This window comes from Oncorhynchus gorbuscha, unplaced genomic scaffold, assembly GCF_021184085.1.
Source record: "Oncorhynchus gorbuscha isolate QuinsamMale2020 ecotype Even-year unplaced genomic scaffold, OgorEven_v1.0 Un_scaffold_5916, whole genome shotgun sequence".
Taxonomy (NCBI): domain Eukaryota; kingdom Metazoa; phylum Chordata; class Actinopteri; order Salmoniformes; family Salmonidae; genus Oncorhynchus; species Oncorhynchus gorbuscha.
This window is the reverse complement of record NW_025749623.1, coordinates 1-17,500: the sequence shown is the minus strand read 5'-3', so window position 1 is coordinate 17,500 and position 17,500 is coordinate 1. Positions and strand designations below refer to the sequence as shown.

Below are 17,500 nucleotides of genomic sequence, written 5' to 3'. Positions count from 1 at the left end.
TCCTGGTGCCAGCACTCTGTCACACAGTGTTAGTCTAACAGAATAAAAATGATCTGAATAGAGTGGGTCACACACAATCAACAGAACTCACTCCTGCTTGTGAGCAAAATGACAAATATTTTTAAAAAAACATTTAAAAAAAACATTTAAACCATTTTAATTTCTAATACGTCAATGTCTGTTTGGTACTGCTTATTCGCACATCGCGAGAGGAGGGATCCATTGGATTTAACCCTCTGTGTGTACTCTGTGGAGTGACTGTGGAGTGGCCCCTCAAGTCGTCCGCTTGGGGATTACAGGGGCCCCATCCCTAGACAAAGGAAGTGAACTCAGGGGCCAGGCGGAGAGAGAGAGAGAGACAAACAGACAGACAGAGGTAGTCGGAGAGAGAGAAGGCAAGAAGGGCCTTCTATGCCATCAAAAGGAACATAAAATTCGACATACCAATAAGGATCTGGCAAAAAATACTTGAATCAGATTTTAAAAAACATTGCCCTTTATGGTTGTGAGGTCTGGGGTCCAATCACCAACCAAGACTTCACAAAATGGGACAAACACCAAATTGCAAAAATATCCTCAGTGTATAACGTAAAAGACCAAATAATGTATGCAGAGCAGAATTAGGCTGATACCTGCTAATTATAAAAATCCAGAAAAGAGACGTTAAATTCTAAAACCACCTAAAAGGAAGCGATTCCCAAACCTTCCATAACAAAGCCATCATCTACAGGGAGATGAACCTGGAGAAGAGTCCCTTAAGCAAGCTGGTCCATTGGGCTCTGTTCACAAACAGAAACATACCCCACAGAGCCCCAGATCAGCAACACAATTAGACCCAAACAAATCATGAGAAATAAACAGATATATTGGAAAGAACTAAAATAAAACAGAGCAAACTAGAATGGCCCTAAACAGAGAGTACACAGCGGCAGAATACCTGACCACTGTGACTGACCCAAACTTAAGGAAAGCTTTGACTATGTAGAGAGTGAGTGAGCATAGCCTTGCTATTGAGAAAGGCCGCCATAGGCAGACCTGACTCTCAAGGGAAAACAGGCTATGTGCACACTGCCCACAAAATGAGGTGGAAACTGAGTTGCACTTCCTAGCCTCCTGCCCAATGTGTGACCATATTAGAGACACATATTTCCCTCAGATTACACAGATCCACAAAGAATTCCCATACCTACTGGGTGAAATACCACAGTGTGCCATCACAGCAGCAAGAGAGAGAGACAGACAGAGAGAGAGAGAGAGACAGAGAGAGAGAGACACAGAGAGAGATAGAGAGACAGAGAGAGAGAGAGAGACAGAGAGACAGAGAGAGAGAGAGAGAGAGAGAGAGAGAGAGAGAGAGAGAGAGAGAGAGAGAGAGACAGAGAGAGAGAGAGAGAGAGAGAGAGAGAGAGAGAGAGAGAGAGAGAGAGAGAGAGAGAGAGAGAGAGAGAGAGAGGAAGTCTGTGTCTCCTCTCCCTGTTCGGGCGGGGCTCAGCGGTCGTCGTCGCCGGTCTACTAGCTGCCACTAAAGGTGGCTCCTCTCCCTGTTCGGGCGGTGCTCAGCGGTCGTCGTCGCCGGTCTACTAGCTGCCACTAAAGGTGGCTCCTCTCCCTGTTCGGGCGGTGCTCAGCGGTCGCGTCGCCGGTCTACTAGCTGCCACTAAAGGTGGCTCCTCTCCCTGTTTCAGGGCGGTGCTCCACTAAAGCGGGGCGGTGCTCAGCGGTCGTCGCCGGTCTACTAGCTGCCACTAAAGGTGGCTCCTCTCCCTGTTCGGGCGGTGCTCAGCGGTCGTCGTCGCCGGTCTACTAGCTGCCACTAAAGGTGGCTCCTCTCCCTGTTCGGGCGGTGCTCAGCGGTCGCTCGTTTGCGGTGCTCAGTCTACTAGCTGCCACTAAAGGTGGCTCCTCTCCCTGTTCGGGCGGTGCTCAGCGGTCGTCGTCGCCGGTCTACTAGCTGCCACTAAAGGTGGCTCCTCTCCCTGTTCGGGCGGTGCTCAGCGGTCGTCGTCGCCGGTCTACTAGCTGCCACTAAAGGTGGCTCCTCTCCCTCTTTGCGGCGGTGCTGGTCTACTAGCTGCAACTAAAGGTGGCTCCTCTCCCTGTTCGGGCGGTGCTCAGCGGTCGTCTCGCCGGTCTACTAGCTGCCACTAAAGGTGGCTCTCTCCCTGTTTGGGCGGTGCTCAGCGGTCGTCATCGCCGGTCTACTAGCTGCCACTAAAGGTGGCTCCTCTCCCTGTTTGGGCGGTGCTCAGCGGTCGTCGTCGCCGGTCTACTAGCTGCCACTAAAGGTGGCTCCTCTCCCTGTTTGGGCGGTGCTCAGCGGTCGTCGTCGCCGGTCTACTAGCTGCCACTAAAGGTGGCTCCTCTCCCTGTTTGGGCGGTGCTCAGCGGTCGTCGGCCGGTCTACTAGCTGCCACTAAAGGTGGCTCCTCTCCCTGTTTGGGCGGTGCTTCGGGCGGTGCTGCCACTAAAGGTGGCTCCTCTCCCTGTTTGGGCGGTGCTCAGCGGTCGTCGTCGCCGGTCTACTAGCTGCCACTAAAGGTGGCTCCTCTCCCTGTTTGGGCGGTGCTCAGCGGTCGTCGTCGCCGGTCTACTAGCTGCCACTAAAGGTGGCTCCTCTCCCTGTTTGGGCGGTGCTCAGCGGTCGTCGTCGCCGGTCTACTAGCTGCCACTAAAGGTGGCTCCTCTCCCTGTTTGGGCGGTGCTCAGCGGTCAGCGGTCTACTAGCTGCCACTAAAAGTGGCTCCTCTCCCTGTTTGGGCGGTGCCCAGCGGTCGTCGTCGCCGGTCTACTAGCTGCCACTAAAGGTGGCTCCTCTCCCTGTTTGGGCGGTGCTCAGCGGTCGTCGTCGCCGGTCTACTAGCTGCCACTAAAGGTGGCTCCTCTCCCTGTTCGGGCGGTGCTCAGCGGGTCGTCGTCGCCGGGTCTACTAGCTGCCACTAAAGGTGGCTCCTCTCCCTGTTCGGGCGGTGCTCAGCGGTCGTCGTCGCCGGTCTACTAGCTGCCACTAAAGGTGGCTCCTCTCCCTGTTCGGGCGGTGCTCAGCGGTCGCTGCACTAAAGGTGGCTCCTCTCCCTGTTCGGGCGGTGCTCAGCGGTCGTCGTCGCCGGTCTACTAGCTGCCACTAAAGGTGGCTCCTCTCCCTGTTCGGGCGGTGCTCAGCGGTCGTCGTCGCCGGTCTACTAGCTGCCACTAAAGGTGGCTCCTCTCCCTGTTTGCTGCCACTAAAGGTGGCGGGGCTGCTCAGCGGTCGTCGTCGCCGGTCTACTAGCTGCCACTAAAGGTGGCTCCTCTCCCTGTTTGGGCGGTGCTCAGCGGTCGTCGTCGCCGGTCTACTAGCTGCCACCGATCCTTTTTCCTTTTCTTTTGGTTATGTCTGTTTTGTGTTTCACCTGGTTTCATTTTGGTTAATTAGGGGAGGTATTTAATTTGACATTTCCTTTGGGGTTTTATGCGGGATTGTTTTCATTTGAACTGTCAGTGAATTTGGGTTTCGTTTTATTAGCTCATGTTTTACAGGTGTTTTTTCCCAGGACTGTGTCTGAGTGGGGTTTTCGTGGCCTATTACTGTAGTCCGGTGTCCTGTTGTTTTTTGAGCTAGTTAAATAAAATACCCTTTTCTTTGCAACTGGTTTCTCCTGCACCTGACTCCACACCCACATCTCCTTGGGGAGATCTCACACTTTGACTATGTACAGACTCAGTGAGCATAGCCTTGCTATTGAGAAAGGCCGCCAATTGCAGACCTGACTCTCAAGGGAAGACAGGCTATGTGCACACTGCCCACAAAATGAGGTGAAACTGAGCTGCACTTCCTAACCTCCTGCCCAATGTATGACCATATTAGAGACACATATTTCCCTCAAATTACAGAAACCCACAAAGAATTTGAAAACAAGCCCAATTTTGACAAACTCCCATATAATTTGGGTGAAATACCACAGTGTACCATCACAGCAGCAAGATTTGTGACCTGTTGCCACAAGAAAAGCTCAACCAGTGAAGAACAAACACCATTGTAAATAAAACCCATATTTCTGTTTATTTATTTTCCCTTTTGTACTTTTTGTAACTATTTGCACATAATATGACATTTGAAATGTCTTTGTTCTTTTGTAACTTTTATGAGTGTAATGTTTACTGTTCATTTATATTGTTTATTTCACTTTTGTTTATGATCTATTTCACTTGCTTTGACAATGTAAACATATGTTTACCATGCCAATAAAGCCCTTAAATTGAAATTGAATTGAAAGAGAGAGTGGCGACGAGACACAACTCCATCTCATCCTAAACCCCTGCCCCCAACTTCACCCTAGCCCCGTCTTGACAGACCCCCCTTCTAAAAATAGGAAGTCCTTTTTCCAAGGCGATGTGACGTTGGGAATCATTTGTGGTGTTTCTATTCTGGGAGGTAATCTGTTGCGTCTGGGGTTATGTGTGCTACTGCTGCAGGAGTGTCAGAGGAATTATCCACCCTCTCCGGTTGTTCATGACAGAATGACCAAGGATGTCCGGAACTCTGTACCTCTGGGCTTTGTCAAGAGGCAGCCAGTGAATGAATGGCAGACAGGATTAGAAGGAGAGGGGGGGGGGGGTGGAGGAGAGAGGAGGAGAGCATGTGAGACAGAGAGAGAGAGAGTGAGAGAGAGAGAGAGAGAGAGAGAGAGAGAGAGAGAGAGAGAGAGAGAGAGAGAGAGAGAGAGAGAGAGCTCACAGAGACCAGCTTTGCCAGTCCTAGAGTAAGTCTCTCTCCACTCCAACAAGTCCTCTTCAGAGTGCTCCAGCAATACTTTCATCTGAGCTTAGTGTGAACGTATAATGAGAATAGAAGCCATATAGATATGAATGGAAAGGCCTCTTTTACTGGCCTTGCCTGCTCGCTACTAATCTCTAATCTTGCAGACAGTGGTAAATGCTTTCTCACGTTCTCTCAGTTTATAGGCTACAAAATCTCCCTCCCTGACACCTTTCATTAAAAATATTGCAAAAGTTTCTCTCCCCCTATTGTGAATGATATCAAAATGTTCTTGACACAATTGTTTAGACACCAACTCCTTCCCATAACATGTACAATAACAGGTTAAATCAACACTGGCTTTTTATAAACTCTGAATCACTGCTTGCACAAAACCCAAGGGAAAAACAACCCTGACCATTTATCTATTTATCAAGTCAAACTCAGCTTGGTGACAGAGGCAGAAAGTGACGTCACAAGGCAGGATCAAAGAACCAGTTATCTTCCCTAAATATTCAACAACAAAAAAACTTCACTTCATGCTTCTACACCTGCATTGCTTGCTGTTTGGGGGTTTAGGCTGGGTTTCTGTACAGCACTTTGAGATATCAGCTGATGTACGAAGGGCTATATAAATAAATTTGATTTGATTTCATATAATCCCAGTTCACAGAAAAAGACTGACTAGAAGCTATAATGGCATGATTTACTGGATATATCTCCCACCCACCCAAATGAATTTGCTTCCTTCCTAATAAAATTGAAAATCCCCAAGTACATATCAACGTTTATCGAAGTCAGCTGGCTTGCTTATAGGATCCTGCTTTGTGATGCACCCCTCTGATGTCATTCAGTTGCCTACCTAAGTACTTCTTCCATCCTGCCCTCGTTGCCTCATTGAGTAGGCTCTCAGACACAGACAACTGGAGGGTCTGAGCTGTGGGCTCTGTGGGAGACGTATTAAACACTTTACAGTCTGCTGCCTCCATTGACAGTCATGACAGAGTGTCAGACCTATTGAATTCTATAGTCAAGGCTTAGTTGATCTGCTATGAGGAATGTGGTAAAAAAGATCTCCATCCCACTTCGAATTTCCTCTGGCCGAATAGACACACACACACACACACACACACACACACACACACACACACACACACACACACACACACACACACACACACACACACACACACACACACACACACACACACACACACACACACACACACACACACACACACCACTGAAAAAACTACTGCATCATTATACAGTACACTGTCTCTGTTAACGTAGAATACAAAAACCAAGTATAACAAAACTTATCTTCCCTCATCCAAAGAATTCACGTGTACTTCCCTGTCAAATGAATAATTTCAACCTAAATAAAAGAGTACCCCAAAAGCCTTGCCTCAGCCACCACCTCCACTCCTCCATGGAAGGTTTATTCTAGGAGCATTACCATATGGACCGAGACGCGGGCTCAGTGAGTGAAAGGGCCTTGGTTGAGGCTGTCTGTAACAGGATTATGGGGATATTATGGTGAGTAGGAGTGGCTCCCGGTGTAACTGGCTGTGATGTGAATAGGATTTCTGTGTGTCTGGTCTGATCAGGGCCGAGGCTGGGGGAGGGCTACTCTCCTCTCCCCTCCTCTACTCCAGATAATCCTTTACTGTTCTCTTCTCACCCCTTGGCCGACCGGTCCACCTTCAGGATACTTCATCTGCAGCCACACACACACTGCTACTGCGGCGACTGAGTTTCTCACTCTCTCTGTCTCACACACACACGCTGCTACTGCTGCGACTGAGTTTCTCACTCTCTCTGTCTCACACACACAGACACTCACACAGAAAGGGATATAGAGAAGAGAGAGAGACAGAGAAATAGCAAGCAGCCCTTGAGAGTAGGGCCTCACACTTTTTATTGAGGCCTGGTGACATGAAGAACTCTACTGGGATGGTAAGATCACTTGTTTACTTCTCTCTCTCTCTCTCTCTCTCTCTCTCTCTCTCTCTCTCTCTCTCTCTCTCTCTCTCTCTCTCTCTCTCTCTCTCTCGCTCTCTCCGTCTCTCTCTCTCTCGCTCTCACTCTCCTCGCTCTCGCTCTCTCTCGCTCTCGCTCTCTCTCTCTCTCTCTCTCTCTCTCTCTCTCCCTCTCTCGCTCTCACTCTCTCTCTCGCTCTCGCTCTCTCTCTCTCTCTCTCTCTCTAAAAATGTCAATACCAGTGTGTTTACATTCAAATGAACTAGTTGTTTCCTCAGAAAATTCCCATTGTGGCATGTCCCACATCAATATTTGAACCCACTTTATTTAACCTCTTGACCTGGTTTGTTATGAAGTTCAACACGTGCTCTTCATGACAGAATGTTACAATGAGGTGAAATGAATAGATTGACAGAATGCCATGACCCTAAAGGCAGTCTACTCATAGAATGATGACCCATGTGTGTTTGGTGTTATCTTGGCTGTGCCTACAGTAGCAGCTTAGGTATTGGTGTATTGGCGCTAGTGTTTTGGTGATTCAGTGAAATTGTTTGTGATACTGAACATGTGGGCTATACTGTCTCTGCAAGAAGGCTTTGGTAGTGAAAGGAGTACTCAACTTTAGAAGAAATACTAAATTAATTGAAATGAGGAAATATTTAGTCAATTCAATTGAACATTAGTTGTATGTTTTGTATGAATCATTGCATTATTAGGCTTAAAGCTAGAATCTGCAGTTAATACAATAACAAAACAGAAACCCCACCTTTGTTTTGGTAAAAAACTGAGGGACAGGGCTGGAGAAATGTAACCACTCTCAAATTCAAAGACAGAGCTGTGGATGCAGACTGACCGTCTATGGTATTAAAACGACAGTTTTAACCATGTTTTAACGCTATACAGTGTGTGTTTACATTTACGTTGTTGACAAACATTGGAGTAAAACAAGCTTATATTTTGGGTTCTGATGGGTTACAACAGTTGAACTAAAAGCTCATGAAGCATTTCTAAGTGTTTATAAGTCCAAAAATGGATGTAGCAACGAAACATTCTTGCTTCAATAGGTATTAGTTTGAATGGTGTCAACACGTTTTCCTACCATCAGGCATTATGTGCAGTTCAGATATAATAACACATTCATCTTCATATCTGACATGGTAGTAAGTAGATTCCATGAACAGTGTCTCTTATACAGAAGGACGTATAATGAAATAAGGGACCTAGAGAGGATGTGTTATTTCAGTTGTGATTCATCTCTCTTCTCACAGCCGCTGTAGCGTGCAGACTGCCCTCAGTCTGGCCAGAGACTGGGATTGACTATACTGAACATAGACCTTCCATAATAGTCTTATGTATTAGTGTAAATGGCTAGAGGTCATTGGTAGTGGCTATGTCAAAGCTACTTACTGTATATGGGAGCGTAGTCCTGACATAATTCAATTCAAATTGGGACTTGATGTTGCCATAATCAACCTCACAGTCAAATAGTTGGATGGTCAAACTCCTGGATTTAGCCACATGGCTTCATTGTTTTGAACTGATTCTCCTGCCAACAAATACCATTGCAAGATATATGATCACAGTGTACACTGATATTATATGATGCTAATATATTATTGTCCAAATGTGTAGCAGAACCCCACATCAGTCTGATTGATGGCCCCCTCTGTGGCAGCCATGACCCCAGAGCAGCTCCTGGGCCCGCAGGTATGCAGTCCTGTAGGGGAAATGAAGGTCTTGCATGAGGAGGAACGAGGGGAGGAGTCTGACCCCTGTCCTCAGGAAGTGATGGACTGCTATGGCCACTCCCCCTTAATGACTCACAGCCCCAGCACCGACAGGTGGGTCAGGAAACAAACAGACAACACACAGAACACACACACACACACAGAACACACACGCGCACACACACACACACACACAGAACACACACACACACACACACACAGAGAACACACACACACACGCAGAAACACCCACAAAGGGAGGCAAGGGAGAGAGAGTGAAACACAGTGAGGAAGAGAGAGGATAAGAACACATGGTACAAGAAGGGGGGAGGGGTTAGAGAAGTTGTATGTGAGGTTATTCATAGAGGAATCCTTTAATAAGGGGATTTAAATTATGTACAATAACATGCATTGGCTCTCTCTTACGTCCTCCTTGTCTGGGTCCCAAATGTCTCCTTATTACCTATATAGTGCACTACTTTAGACCAGAGCCCTGTGGTGTCATATAAAGGGAATAGTGTGCCATTAGGGACTCATCCCCGGACTCTCCGTTTTGCCCTGTGTTGACTTTGTCTCTCTGTTGTCCTGCAGTCTTAGCAGTGAGGAGCCCTTCTGTCGTATCTGCCACGAGGGAGGGGGTGTCGGGGAGCTGCTCTCCCCCTGTGAGTGTGCAGGGACGCTGGCCATGGTCCACCGAGGCTGCCTGGAACACTGGCTCACTGCCTCCAACAGCAGCCGCTGTGAACTCTGCCACCACCAGTACGCCCTGGAGAGACTGCCCAAGCCACTCACTGAGGTAGGGGAGAAAGAGTAGGGTGAAGTTACCCCTAGATGCTGATCTTGGGTCAGTTTATCATTCCCCCCACTAGGTTAGGATTAAGGGAGGGGAAGCTGATCCTAGATCTGTACTTCATGGAAATTTTACTGTGGCGTTAGGTGAGACGGAGACATATGCGCTCACATGCATGAAGGCATAGACACATGCAAGCAAACACACACACTCAAGCACACATACACTAACAAACACACACTCATAAGCAACCACGCACATGTGCACTTCAGGGAGAAAGGGTGCACACACCAGAGGAGGCTGGTTGGGGGGGAGCTATAGTAGGACGGGCTCATTGTAATTAATGGTTGAACTGCAATTCATCGAACGGAGTCAAACATGGTACAAAATAGATGTCATCAAAAACACCATAAAACTACAGTAAAATAGTCATCACATACAACGCTTTTGGAAAGTATACAGACAGCTTTCCTTTTCTACATTCATTTTGTTACGTTACAGCCTTATTCTAAAATTGATTGAATTATATTTTTTCCTTATTAATCTACACACAATACCCCATAATGACAAAGCAAAAACAGTTTTGGGGGATTTTTTTTGCAATTGTATATATCCTAGAGATGGTTAATTCAATTGATTGGACATGATTTGGAAAGGCACACACCTGTCTATATAAGGTCCCACAGTTGACAGTGACCACAGGCACATGACTGCCCGCTTGGAGTTTGCCAAAAGGCACCTAAAGGACTCAGAACATGAGAAACAAGATTCTATGTTCTGATGAAACCAAGATTCAACTCTTTGGCCTGAATGCCAAGTGTCACGTCAGGAGGAACCCTGGCACCATCCCTATAGTGAAGCATGGTGGTGGCAGCATCATGCTGTGGGGATATTTTTCAGAGGCAGGGACTTGGAGAGTTATCAGGATCGAGGGAAAGCTGAATGGAGCAAAGTACAGAAAGAACGTTGATGAAAACTTGTTCCAGAGAGCTCAGGACCTCAGAAGGGGGCGAAGGTTCACCTTCCAACAGGACAATGACCCTAAGCACGCAGTCAATACAAAGCAGGAGTAGCTTCGGGTCAAGTCTCTGAATGTCCTTAAGTGGCCCAGCCAGAGCCCGGACTTGAACCCGATCAAACATCTCTGCAGAGACCTGAAAATAGCTGTGCAGCGACGCTGCCAAAGGTGCTTCAACAAAGTACTGAGTAAAGGGTCAGAATATTTATGTAAATGTGATATTTTCAGTTTTTTAATTTTATTAACTTTGCTAAAAATTCAAAAAATATATATTCTTTGTTATTATGGGTTATAGTGTGATGATTGATGAGGGGGGAAATAATTAGAATAAGACTGTAAAGTAACAAAATGTGGAAAAAGTACTTTCCGTATGTACTGTACATCAACTATATTATGCAGTCTCAATTTATCAGGGTTGAGGTCACTTTCAACTCACTTCCTGAATTGACTCAATTGAAATGGAATTTACCCCAACCCACCTGTCACTTCATCTCAAACCCATTAAGGAATATACAAACTGCTGTCTCAAAGATAGTCTTCATAGAAGAGAACAAACATTATTCAGGTTGCAGATGGATGTATATTTTTTATTTTAACTTTATTTAACTAGGCAAGTCAGTTAAGAACAAATTCTTATTTTCAATGACGGCCTTGGAACAGTGGGTTAACTGCCTGTTCAGGGGCAGAACGTCAGATTTGTACCTCGCCAGCTCGGGGGCAGCTCGTCAGCTCGGGGGCAGCTCGTCAGCTCGGGGACTAGTAACCTTCCGGTTACTAGTCCAACGCTCTAACCACTAGGCTACCCTGCAACGATTCCCTATTCTACAGTCCACATAACCCTATCTATTCTATTCAATACATTTCTATCTGGCCATTGTGTAACAAGTCACCCTCCTGTACAGAGCCCCTAGCTGGATTCACATTGGAGTGTCTGATGTCACTGACTGCTTTTACCAGTAAAGCCACTTAGCCTGAGAAACAGATTAGATGGTGTTTCCTGTCACTAGCTGTAGCTGAGCTGCAGCTGCTCCATAGAGTTTGATAGATGGTGCACTTGGCCCAAACACTGTTTTAGCATGGGCACAGTGATATCAAGGGCTTTCATCATTGTGAAGTAGTCAACTGGGTGGGACTTGCAATGGCTTAAGGAAGGATCCCAGAATTTCATCCAGGTCAGCATAAGGGGTCAGCCAATGAAAAATATTCCTGAGAAAACATTCCATAATGGCAGGTGGCAGTGAATAACCAACCTTGGCTTTGGCCTATACTTCCAGATTATACACACTCCAGCACAGTAAGTGGTGCTATGCACCTTTTCCGTTTATTTAGAAACTGGCAATTCCCTCTCAGAAGTAGAAAAAGAGGGGATTGTCTACTTTAAATGGAGACAGCATTGCCCTCAATGGCACTGCCCATGCTGAAACAGAAGCAGACATTGCAAAGATATGAGCTTTGTAATGCATCTCTATGAGATTCCTCAGGACAGGACATTACGTCGTCCTGTATTAATGGTCTCCTCCCAGCCTGTCGCATGTGTGTTGGCCACTGGCACCAGGTAATCTGTTAAGAACCATGTGTTGTATGGAGGGAGCTAATGTACAAGACACACACACACACACACACACACACACACACACACACACACACACACACACACACACACACACACACACACACACACACACACACACACACACACACACACACACACACACACACACACACACACACACACACACACACACACACACACACACAGAGTAGGAGACAAAACAACAGCTGATCTGACAGATGAATGGAGATATGGCCTGGTCCATCACCACAGCGTTCTATATTCAGTGGTTAACATTTTAAAGTCTCAAATTCTAAAGTGAAATGTGATTTTCGATACTCATCCAAAAGCCAAAAGCCAACACCATCTAGTGTAGATACTGTACTTGTACATAACAGTGATTTAGATTGTTCTGTTCCCTGGCCTCCTCTCTGTGTCAGTGAATGAAGTCATGCGATGCTTAATGTCATTTGGAATTGAACTGATATTACCGTCATTCTATCCATTCTAATCACAGTACATCCCCCACCTCCCCCCGTCCCCTCTCTCCCTCCCTCCCTTCCTCAGTGGCTGGGCTCACCAGCCATGCAGCACCAGAGACGGACGCTCTGCGGTGACGTCATCTGCTTCCTGTTCATCACACCGCTGGCTAGCCTATCAGGATGGCTGTGTGTGCAGGGTGCTATGGACCTGTATTTCAGTAACAGTATGGAGGCTGTTGGACTCATGGTGCTCACCCTGGCTCTCTTCACCATCTACTGCTTCTGGACTGTGGTGAGTTGTTGGGGCTGTTGTGGGTTGGGGTTACATTTGGGATTGTTTATAGCAGTGGAGGCTGGTGGGAGGAGCTATAGGAGGACAGGCTGGAATGGAATAAACGGAACAGTATCAAACACACAGAAACCATGTTTGAGTCCGTTCCATTTATTCCGTTCCAGCCATTACAATGAGCCCGTCCTCCTATAGCTCCTCCCATCAGCCTCCACTGGTATATAGTGTAATGGTGGAACAAAGTAAATAGAATGACTAATAAAACTATAATTATTAAAGGGTTAATGCAAGATTGTTTCTACTTCCCCAGAGTCAGCTGAACTCATGGACACATTTTTAAGTCTCTGTGGCCAGTATAAAGAAAGCTAGAGGTAGTTTCACCAATGCTAACTAGCGTTAGCGCAATGACAAAGTCTATGGGATCAGCTAGCTGATTGTGCTAACGCTAGCTGATCCCATAGACTTCCATTCATTACTATCTGTCAGAGATGATAGTGTAAACCAAAGCCAGCTGTTATTGGGCAGTTTCCCATTTAAAACCTTTTTAATGTGTATGTGGACGTTCCCTCTCTCAAGTGAGCATCTTTGAGCATGCTTACCTATGTACGCTCACGTGGAAAGCATGCTTAAGCTAGAGAGGGAACGCCTACTTACACAGACAGGAAGCAAAGATTAACTGACTTTTTGTGACGTCTTCATTATCCACCATCTTTGCTGTCCGTTTTCTTCAGATTGGTGCCTAATCAACATGGCCCTGGTTGGGGAAGTAAACAAACACAGCTTGCATAAGTGACGTCACATGTGTTTAAATTAAAGGGGAAGTTAAGTATTTTACAACTTAATGTTAGATGGTTCCTCACCCTGAAGGTAGTCTATGCACCAGGAGAGATTGTAATCCATGGTTCTGTTTTTTTAGAACAGCCACTACAAACATCCTTGACTTAAAGAGAAATGTCACAGTTTCCCCTTGTCATACTCATCATCTCCAGCACCACCGCAACATCAACATGTGTGAAAATGGTTCTATGTTTTGTAGTAAAAAAGATAGAGGAAGATAAACGTTTCCAATGACATCTGTGTGCATCATGTGATTTTAACCAATTATGAGTAGGCATTGCCTACCAATTGGTTGATGTCATTGGAAACACTGTCTGGTAAAAATCAACTGCTCTCTTCCACCACCAGGTGTCGCTGCGCTACCACATCCACCTGTTCAGGACGTGGAAACAGACAGACCAGAGAGTTAGGCTACAGATCCCCCGACCAGCACGAACCATGCACACACACCACACACTGAACCTCAGCTTCCTTAGCAAGGACACCAGAAAGGAGACTGTGGTGTAGATGGAGTGGAACTGGGTGTAGTGTCCACGATACTTTGGCAAGAAGACTGTGATGTAGCCAGAATGGGACGGGGTCGAGTGTCACATTTCTAGTGTCACATTTAACAGGTCCCCAGTGTCCGGTCTGGAGGGTGAAGTCACAAGCTCTGCTGGTTGGCTACTGCATAGCAACCTAGTGGTGCCAAAAGCCCTGGTCTGCCCTAAAAAGCCTATGTCAACCATCGCCAGAACGGCCAAACATATATATTTTTACGCTCGTTTTGGACTCCAAAATTTGTTTATTATGATCAAGTTCAAACCCGATGGTGAATTATTTAAAAGTTCGCTACAAATCGAGAAATTATATTAAATAGTGATCCATTCTGACTGCTACATTTGTCATCACACAGGATCAGGTGCTGACTCAGACCAATCAGGGACCATAAAGCTACGAGCAGGCTCTCTCAGGCAGGATGAAAACGACTACATCGACCATGATCCTTCGCTAGTTACTGCCACTTTCACCATGATCCTTAGTGATTCTTTGGCGCCATTCAGCAATATGGTCCGCTTCAAATTCAAATCATTCCATGCGCCATCGGGAGCTTTCATAGGAACACGTGGATGACGTCAGCGCTATCACCATCTACTGGTTTTAATGTCTATGGTTTCCTGGGCAAGGATACTTTGGTGTAGCTGGAGTGGGACTGGTCCCAGTATCCACTGTACGCTCAGCAAGGAGACAATGACATGGGCAAGCTACTTTCAGCAAGGTGACATGAGCAAAGGATACTTTGGAGTGGGACTGGTCCCAGTATCCACTGTACGCTCAGCAAGGAGACAATGACATGAGCAAGGATACTTTGGTGTAGCTGGAGTGGGACTGGTCCCAGTATCCACTGTACGCTCAGCAAGGAGACAATGACATGAGCAAGCTACTTTGGTGTAGCTGGATTGAAACCAGGCCAGATCTCACTAAGGATACAGTGGTGTTGCTGTAATGGGACTGGGCCCAGTCCTCATGCTGCTTCAACAAGGATACAAGGTTATTTCTATTAGAATAAGGCCCCGTTGCTACACTTTTTTAACAAAGACTTGGATCAAGGAGACAGCAATGAAAATGTTCTACCAAGGAACCTTCAGAGGACCAAACCTTCATCTGCAGAGAAGACTTTTTATATATTTATAGACACCAGCCTTTGAGACTTACTCAGTTGGACATAACTATTTTCTAAAGACTGTTTTGAGTGATGAGATTAATGACAATGAAATTGATGTCCCACTCCCAGTTGATGTTGGGCCCAGATTTTTTTCCAACCGTTCCCAGACTATGAAAAAAAAAATAACTCTTGGACTCTTGTTTAGAATGACTAGTTATCGTTCACTAAACACGCTGTTACACCTGCAAATAACCACCTTAGTTAGACCTGCAAACATCTTTAAAGGACATTTCACTCAAAAGGTTTGTTAGATATTTGTAGCTATATTCCTCAATGATGAACACTGTCTAATTTCCTGGTTTCCTGCTTCTAAACAACCTGTTGTGGGATGTGGCTACGTTTTTACATCAGACTACTGAGGTTTGAAAACGTCTGACAAACTTTGACTTGAAAGTGTAATGTCCCTTTAAGTGACATTTGAAAACAATCTTTCCTGAGGACCACAAAGTTTAGAAATGTTGCTTTGACGATCTGTGAATTGTTTATACAAATCTTTAGTTCCACTTTATACTAAGTTTGTCACTACAAACACTGTGGCTAATTACTGTTGTAATATCACTACTAGAGTAACTTCAGCATTACTACAGAGGTATCAGAGAACCATGTTATGTAAAGTGTTATCCATCGTCTTTCCAGGCACAGGCTATGCAAACCACACCAACAATTAACCAAACACTGACATTAGTTAAGGAAACATCTTTATTGAAATCAGAAGTATTTTGGTGCATAAAGTACAAGCCAACATTGAGATTTTCTGACGTCAATTGAACGTTCAGAGGATGTTACAGTTAGTTGTTTTTATAACAGAAAGAAAATAAAGTTTCAGAAATAAAATAAGAAACAATGTTGCAAAGCCACCAAAGTACCTGTGAAACAATAAGAGGAAGCATCCTGTCCACATAGTTTTAGGATGACCATGAAAATGTCCACATTATATGATGGATAGAACTCCTCTCTCGCTGAATGCAGGGGTAAGGTAAAAACACCCGAAAACATCCATCTTACAGATAGTTATAGTACTAACATACTGTAATACCATACAAGTGGAACAATCTGTCATTTTTCCCAAACAGGATTTGAAACAGTCGGGACACAAGGCATATTCATACTGTATGACAAAATGAAACATATTTTCTTAAAAAACTTTGACAATTGAATGATGTGACATTAAAGACAATAAGGGCACATGAATTTTACTACGCGTAAGCGGGGAGGAGACGATGTTAGGAACGCCAGAGTAGCAGGGACAAAACGCCATGTCGCTGCTTAAAGAATACATAGCTTGATCCCAGATCTGTCTATTGCTGTTTGACAAATGACCATAGGAGTTGACTAGACAGCACTAACAGATCTGCCATTTTAAAGGAGCTACCACTATTTTTCAGGTACAGGCAACTATACAAACAGTCAAACTCTTGCATTAGTTTAGGAAAAAATCTGCATTGAAATCACACATTTGTGTTGGTGCTCCCAAATCACCATCAAGCTCCCACAGGCACATAAATAATAACATTGGTGACATGGCCAGTGTCAAATGACACCCTTCCCTGTGCAGTGCCCACACTGTGGTTCATGGCAAAAGTAACGCACTATGTAAGGGATAGGATGTCATTGTAGCTTTTCCAGTGGGTATTCCTGTGAATTCCCGGGTCGGAGGCAGTGTTCTCAGGTCAGAATGAGGAGAGGAGTTACATAACAGAGCAACTCTCCTGCTGTTCCCCGAGCCTGGAAAACATACAAACAATCGTCAGTGTGAAGGAAATGACACACACTTAGCCTCTGACAGATGCCTTGTGCAAACACCTGGAACATGCAATTAGAACAGAATGACTGTCACACAAACAATTAGGACTCATAATGTGTGTGTGTTGCCAGCACACAGCAAGCATAGCTCTATGGAGGAGAGGAATACACAGCAAGCATGGTTCATGGGGGTGAGGAACACACAGCAAGCATGGTTCATGCAGTAAGGAGAACACACAGCAAACATGGTTCATGAGGAGGAACATTGGCTAGCATGGGTTCAGCAGGTGAGGGAAACACACAGCAAGCTGTGTCATCACACAGATAAAACAGCAGCCATTGCAAATGAGGTTGTAGGTCACTTCCATTTCTGGATGCACCCAAGGCCGTACTTAAGCCCAACAGGCGCTGTTCAAAACTAGTTCTTAAGAACCATTTTGATATTAGTTAAAGATATCTTGGAATGATTATATCATGGTGGCTTGTATAAAATGTGTATAGTGCCATTCAGTCATTGAACTGTGGCTGATAGACGCCAAGCAGAGTTTCCAACCATGTCATTTTGTTTGGCTTCTGATCATTTTAGTGCCATTTTTTAAGATAATTTTGCCATCATCATCAGCAGCTTTGTTCAAAATA

At 45.5% G+C, this 17,500-nt stretch overlaps 1 protein-coding gene and 1 long non-coding RNA gene across 3 annotated transcripts; one reads left to right on the top strand and one right to left on the bottom strand.

Moving 5' to 3' along the window:
• Window positions 1-6,343: 6,343 nt before the first annotated feature.
• Window positions 6,344-14,651, top strand: LOC124029256 (E3 ubiquitin-protein ligase MARCHF3-like). 2 transcript variants are annotated; one of them, XM_046341029.1, is made up of 5 exons: window positions 6,344-6,694; window positions 8,354-8,559; window positions 9,037-9,241; window positions 12,373-12,579; window positions 13,762-14,649. In XM_046341029.1, the coding sequence occupies exons 2-5, from the start codon at window positions 8,375-8,377 to the stop codon at window positions 13,918-13,920; spliced, it is 756 nt and encodes a 251-aa protein (XP_046196985.1). In that variant the 5' UTR covers window positions 6,344-6,694; window positions 8,354-8,374; the 3' UTR covers window positions 13,921-14,649. The 2 variants fall into 2 exon arrangements, with proteins under 2 accessions (XP_046196985.1, XP_046196984.1); XM_046341028.1 differs by having other exon boundaries at window positions 6,346-6,694; window positions 8,351-8,559; window positions 13,762-14,651.
• LOC124029257 lies at window positions 8,789-14,114 on the bottom strand. Its single transcript, XR_006837750.1, has 3 exons — window positions 13,437-14,114; window positions 13,258-13,330; window positions 8,789-9,236 (listed from the first exon to the last, which is right to left on the bottom strand). It is a non-coding gene; the product is annotated as an uncharacterized LOC124029257 (long non-coding RNA).
• Window positions 14,652-17,500: the final 2,849 nt, after the last annotated feature.

What these genes read in the sequence shown, in the direction of transcription:
- LOC124029256 (XM_046341028.1), top strand. Translation starts at nt 8,375, where the DNA reads ATGGCCCCCTCTGTGGCAGCCATGACCCCAGAGCAGCTCCTGGGCCCG. An exon ending in TGCCCAAGCCACTCACTGAG is followed by an intron (nt 9,242 to 12,372) that starts GTAGGGGAGAAA and finishes TCCCTTCCTCAG; the next exon opens with TGGCTGGGCTCACCAGCCAT. An exon ending in TCTACTGCTTCTGGACTGTG is followed by an intron (nt 12,580 to 13,761) that starts GTGAGTTGTTGG and finishes TTCCACCACCAG; the next exon opens with GTGTCGCTGCGCTACCACAT.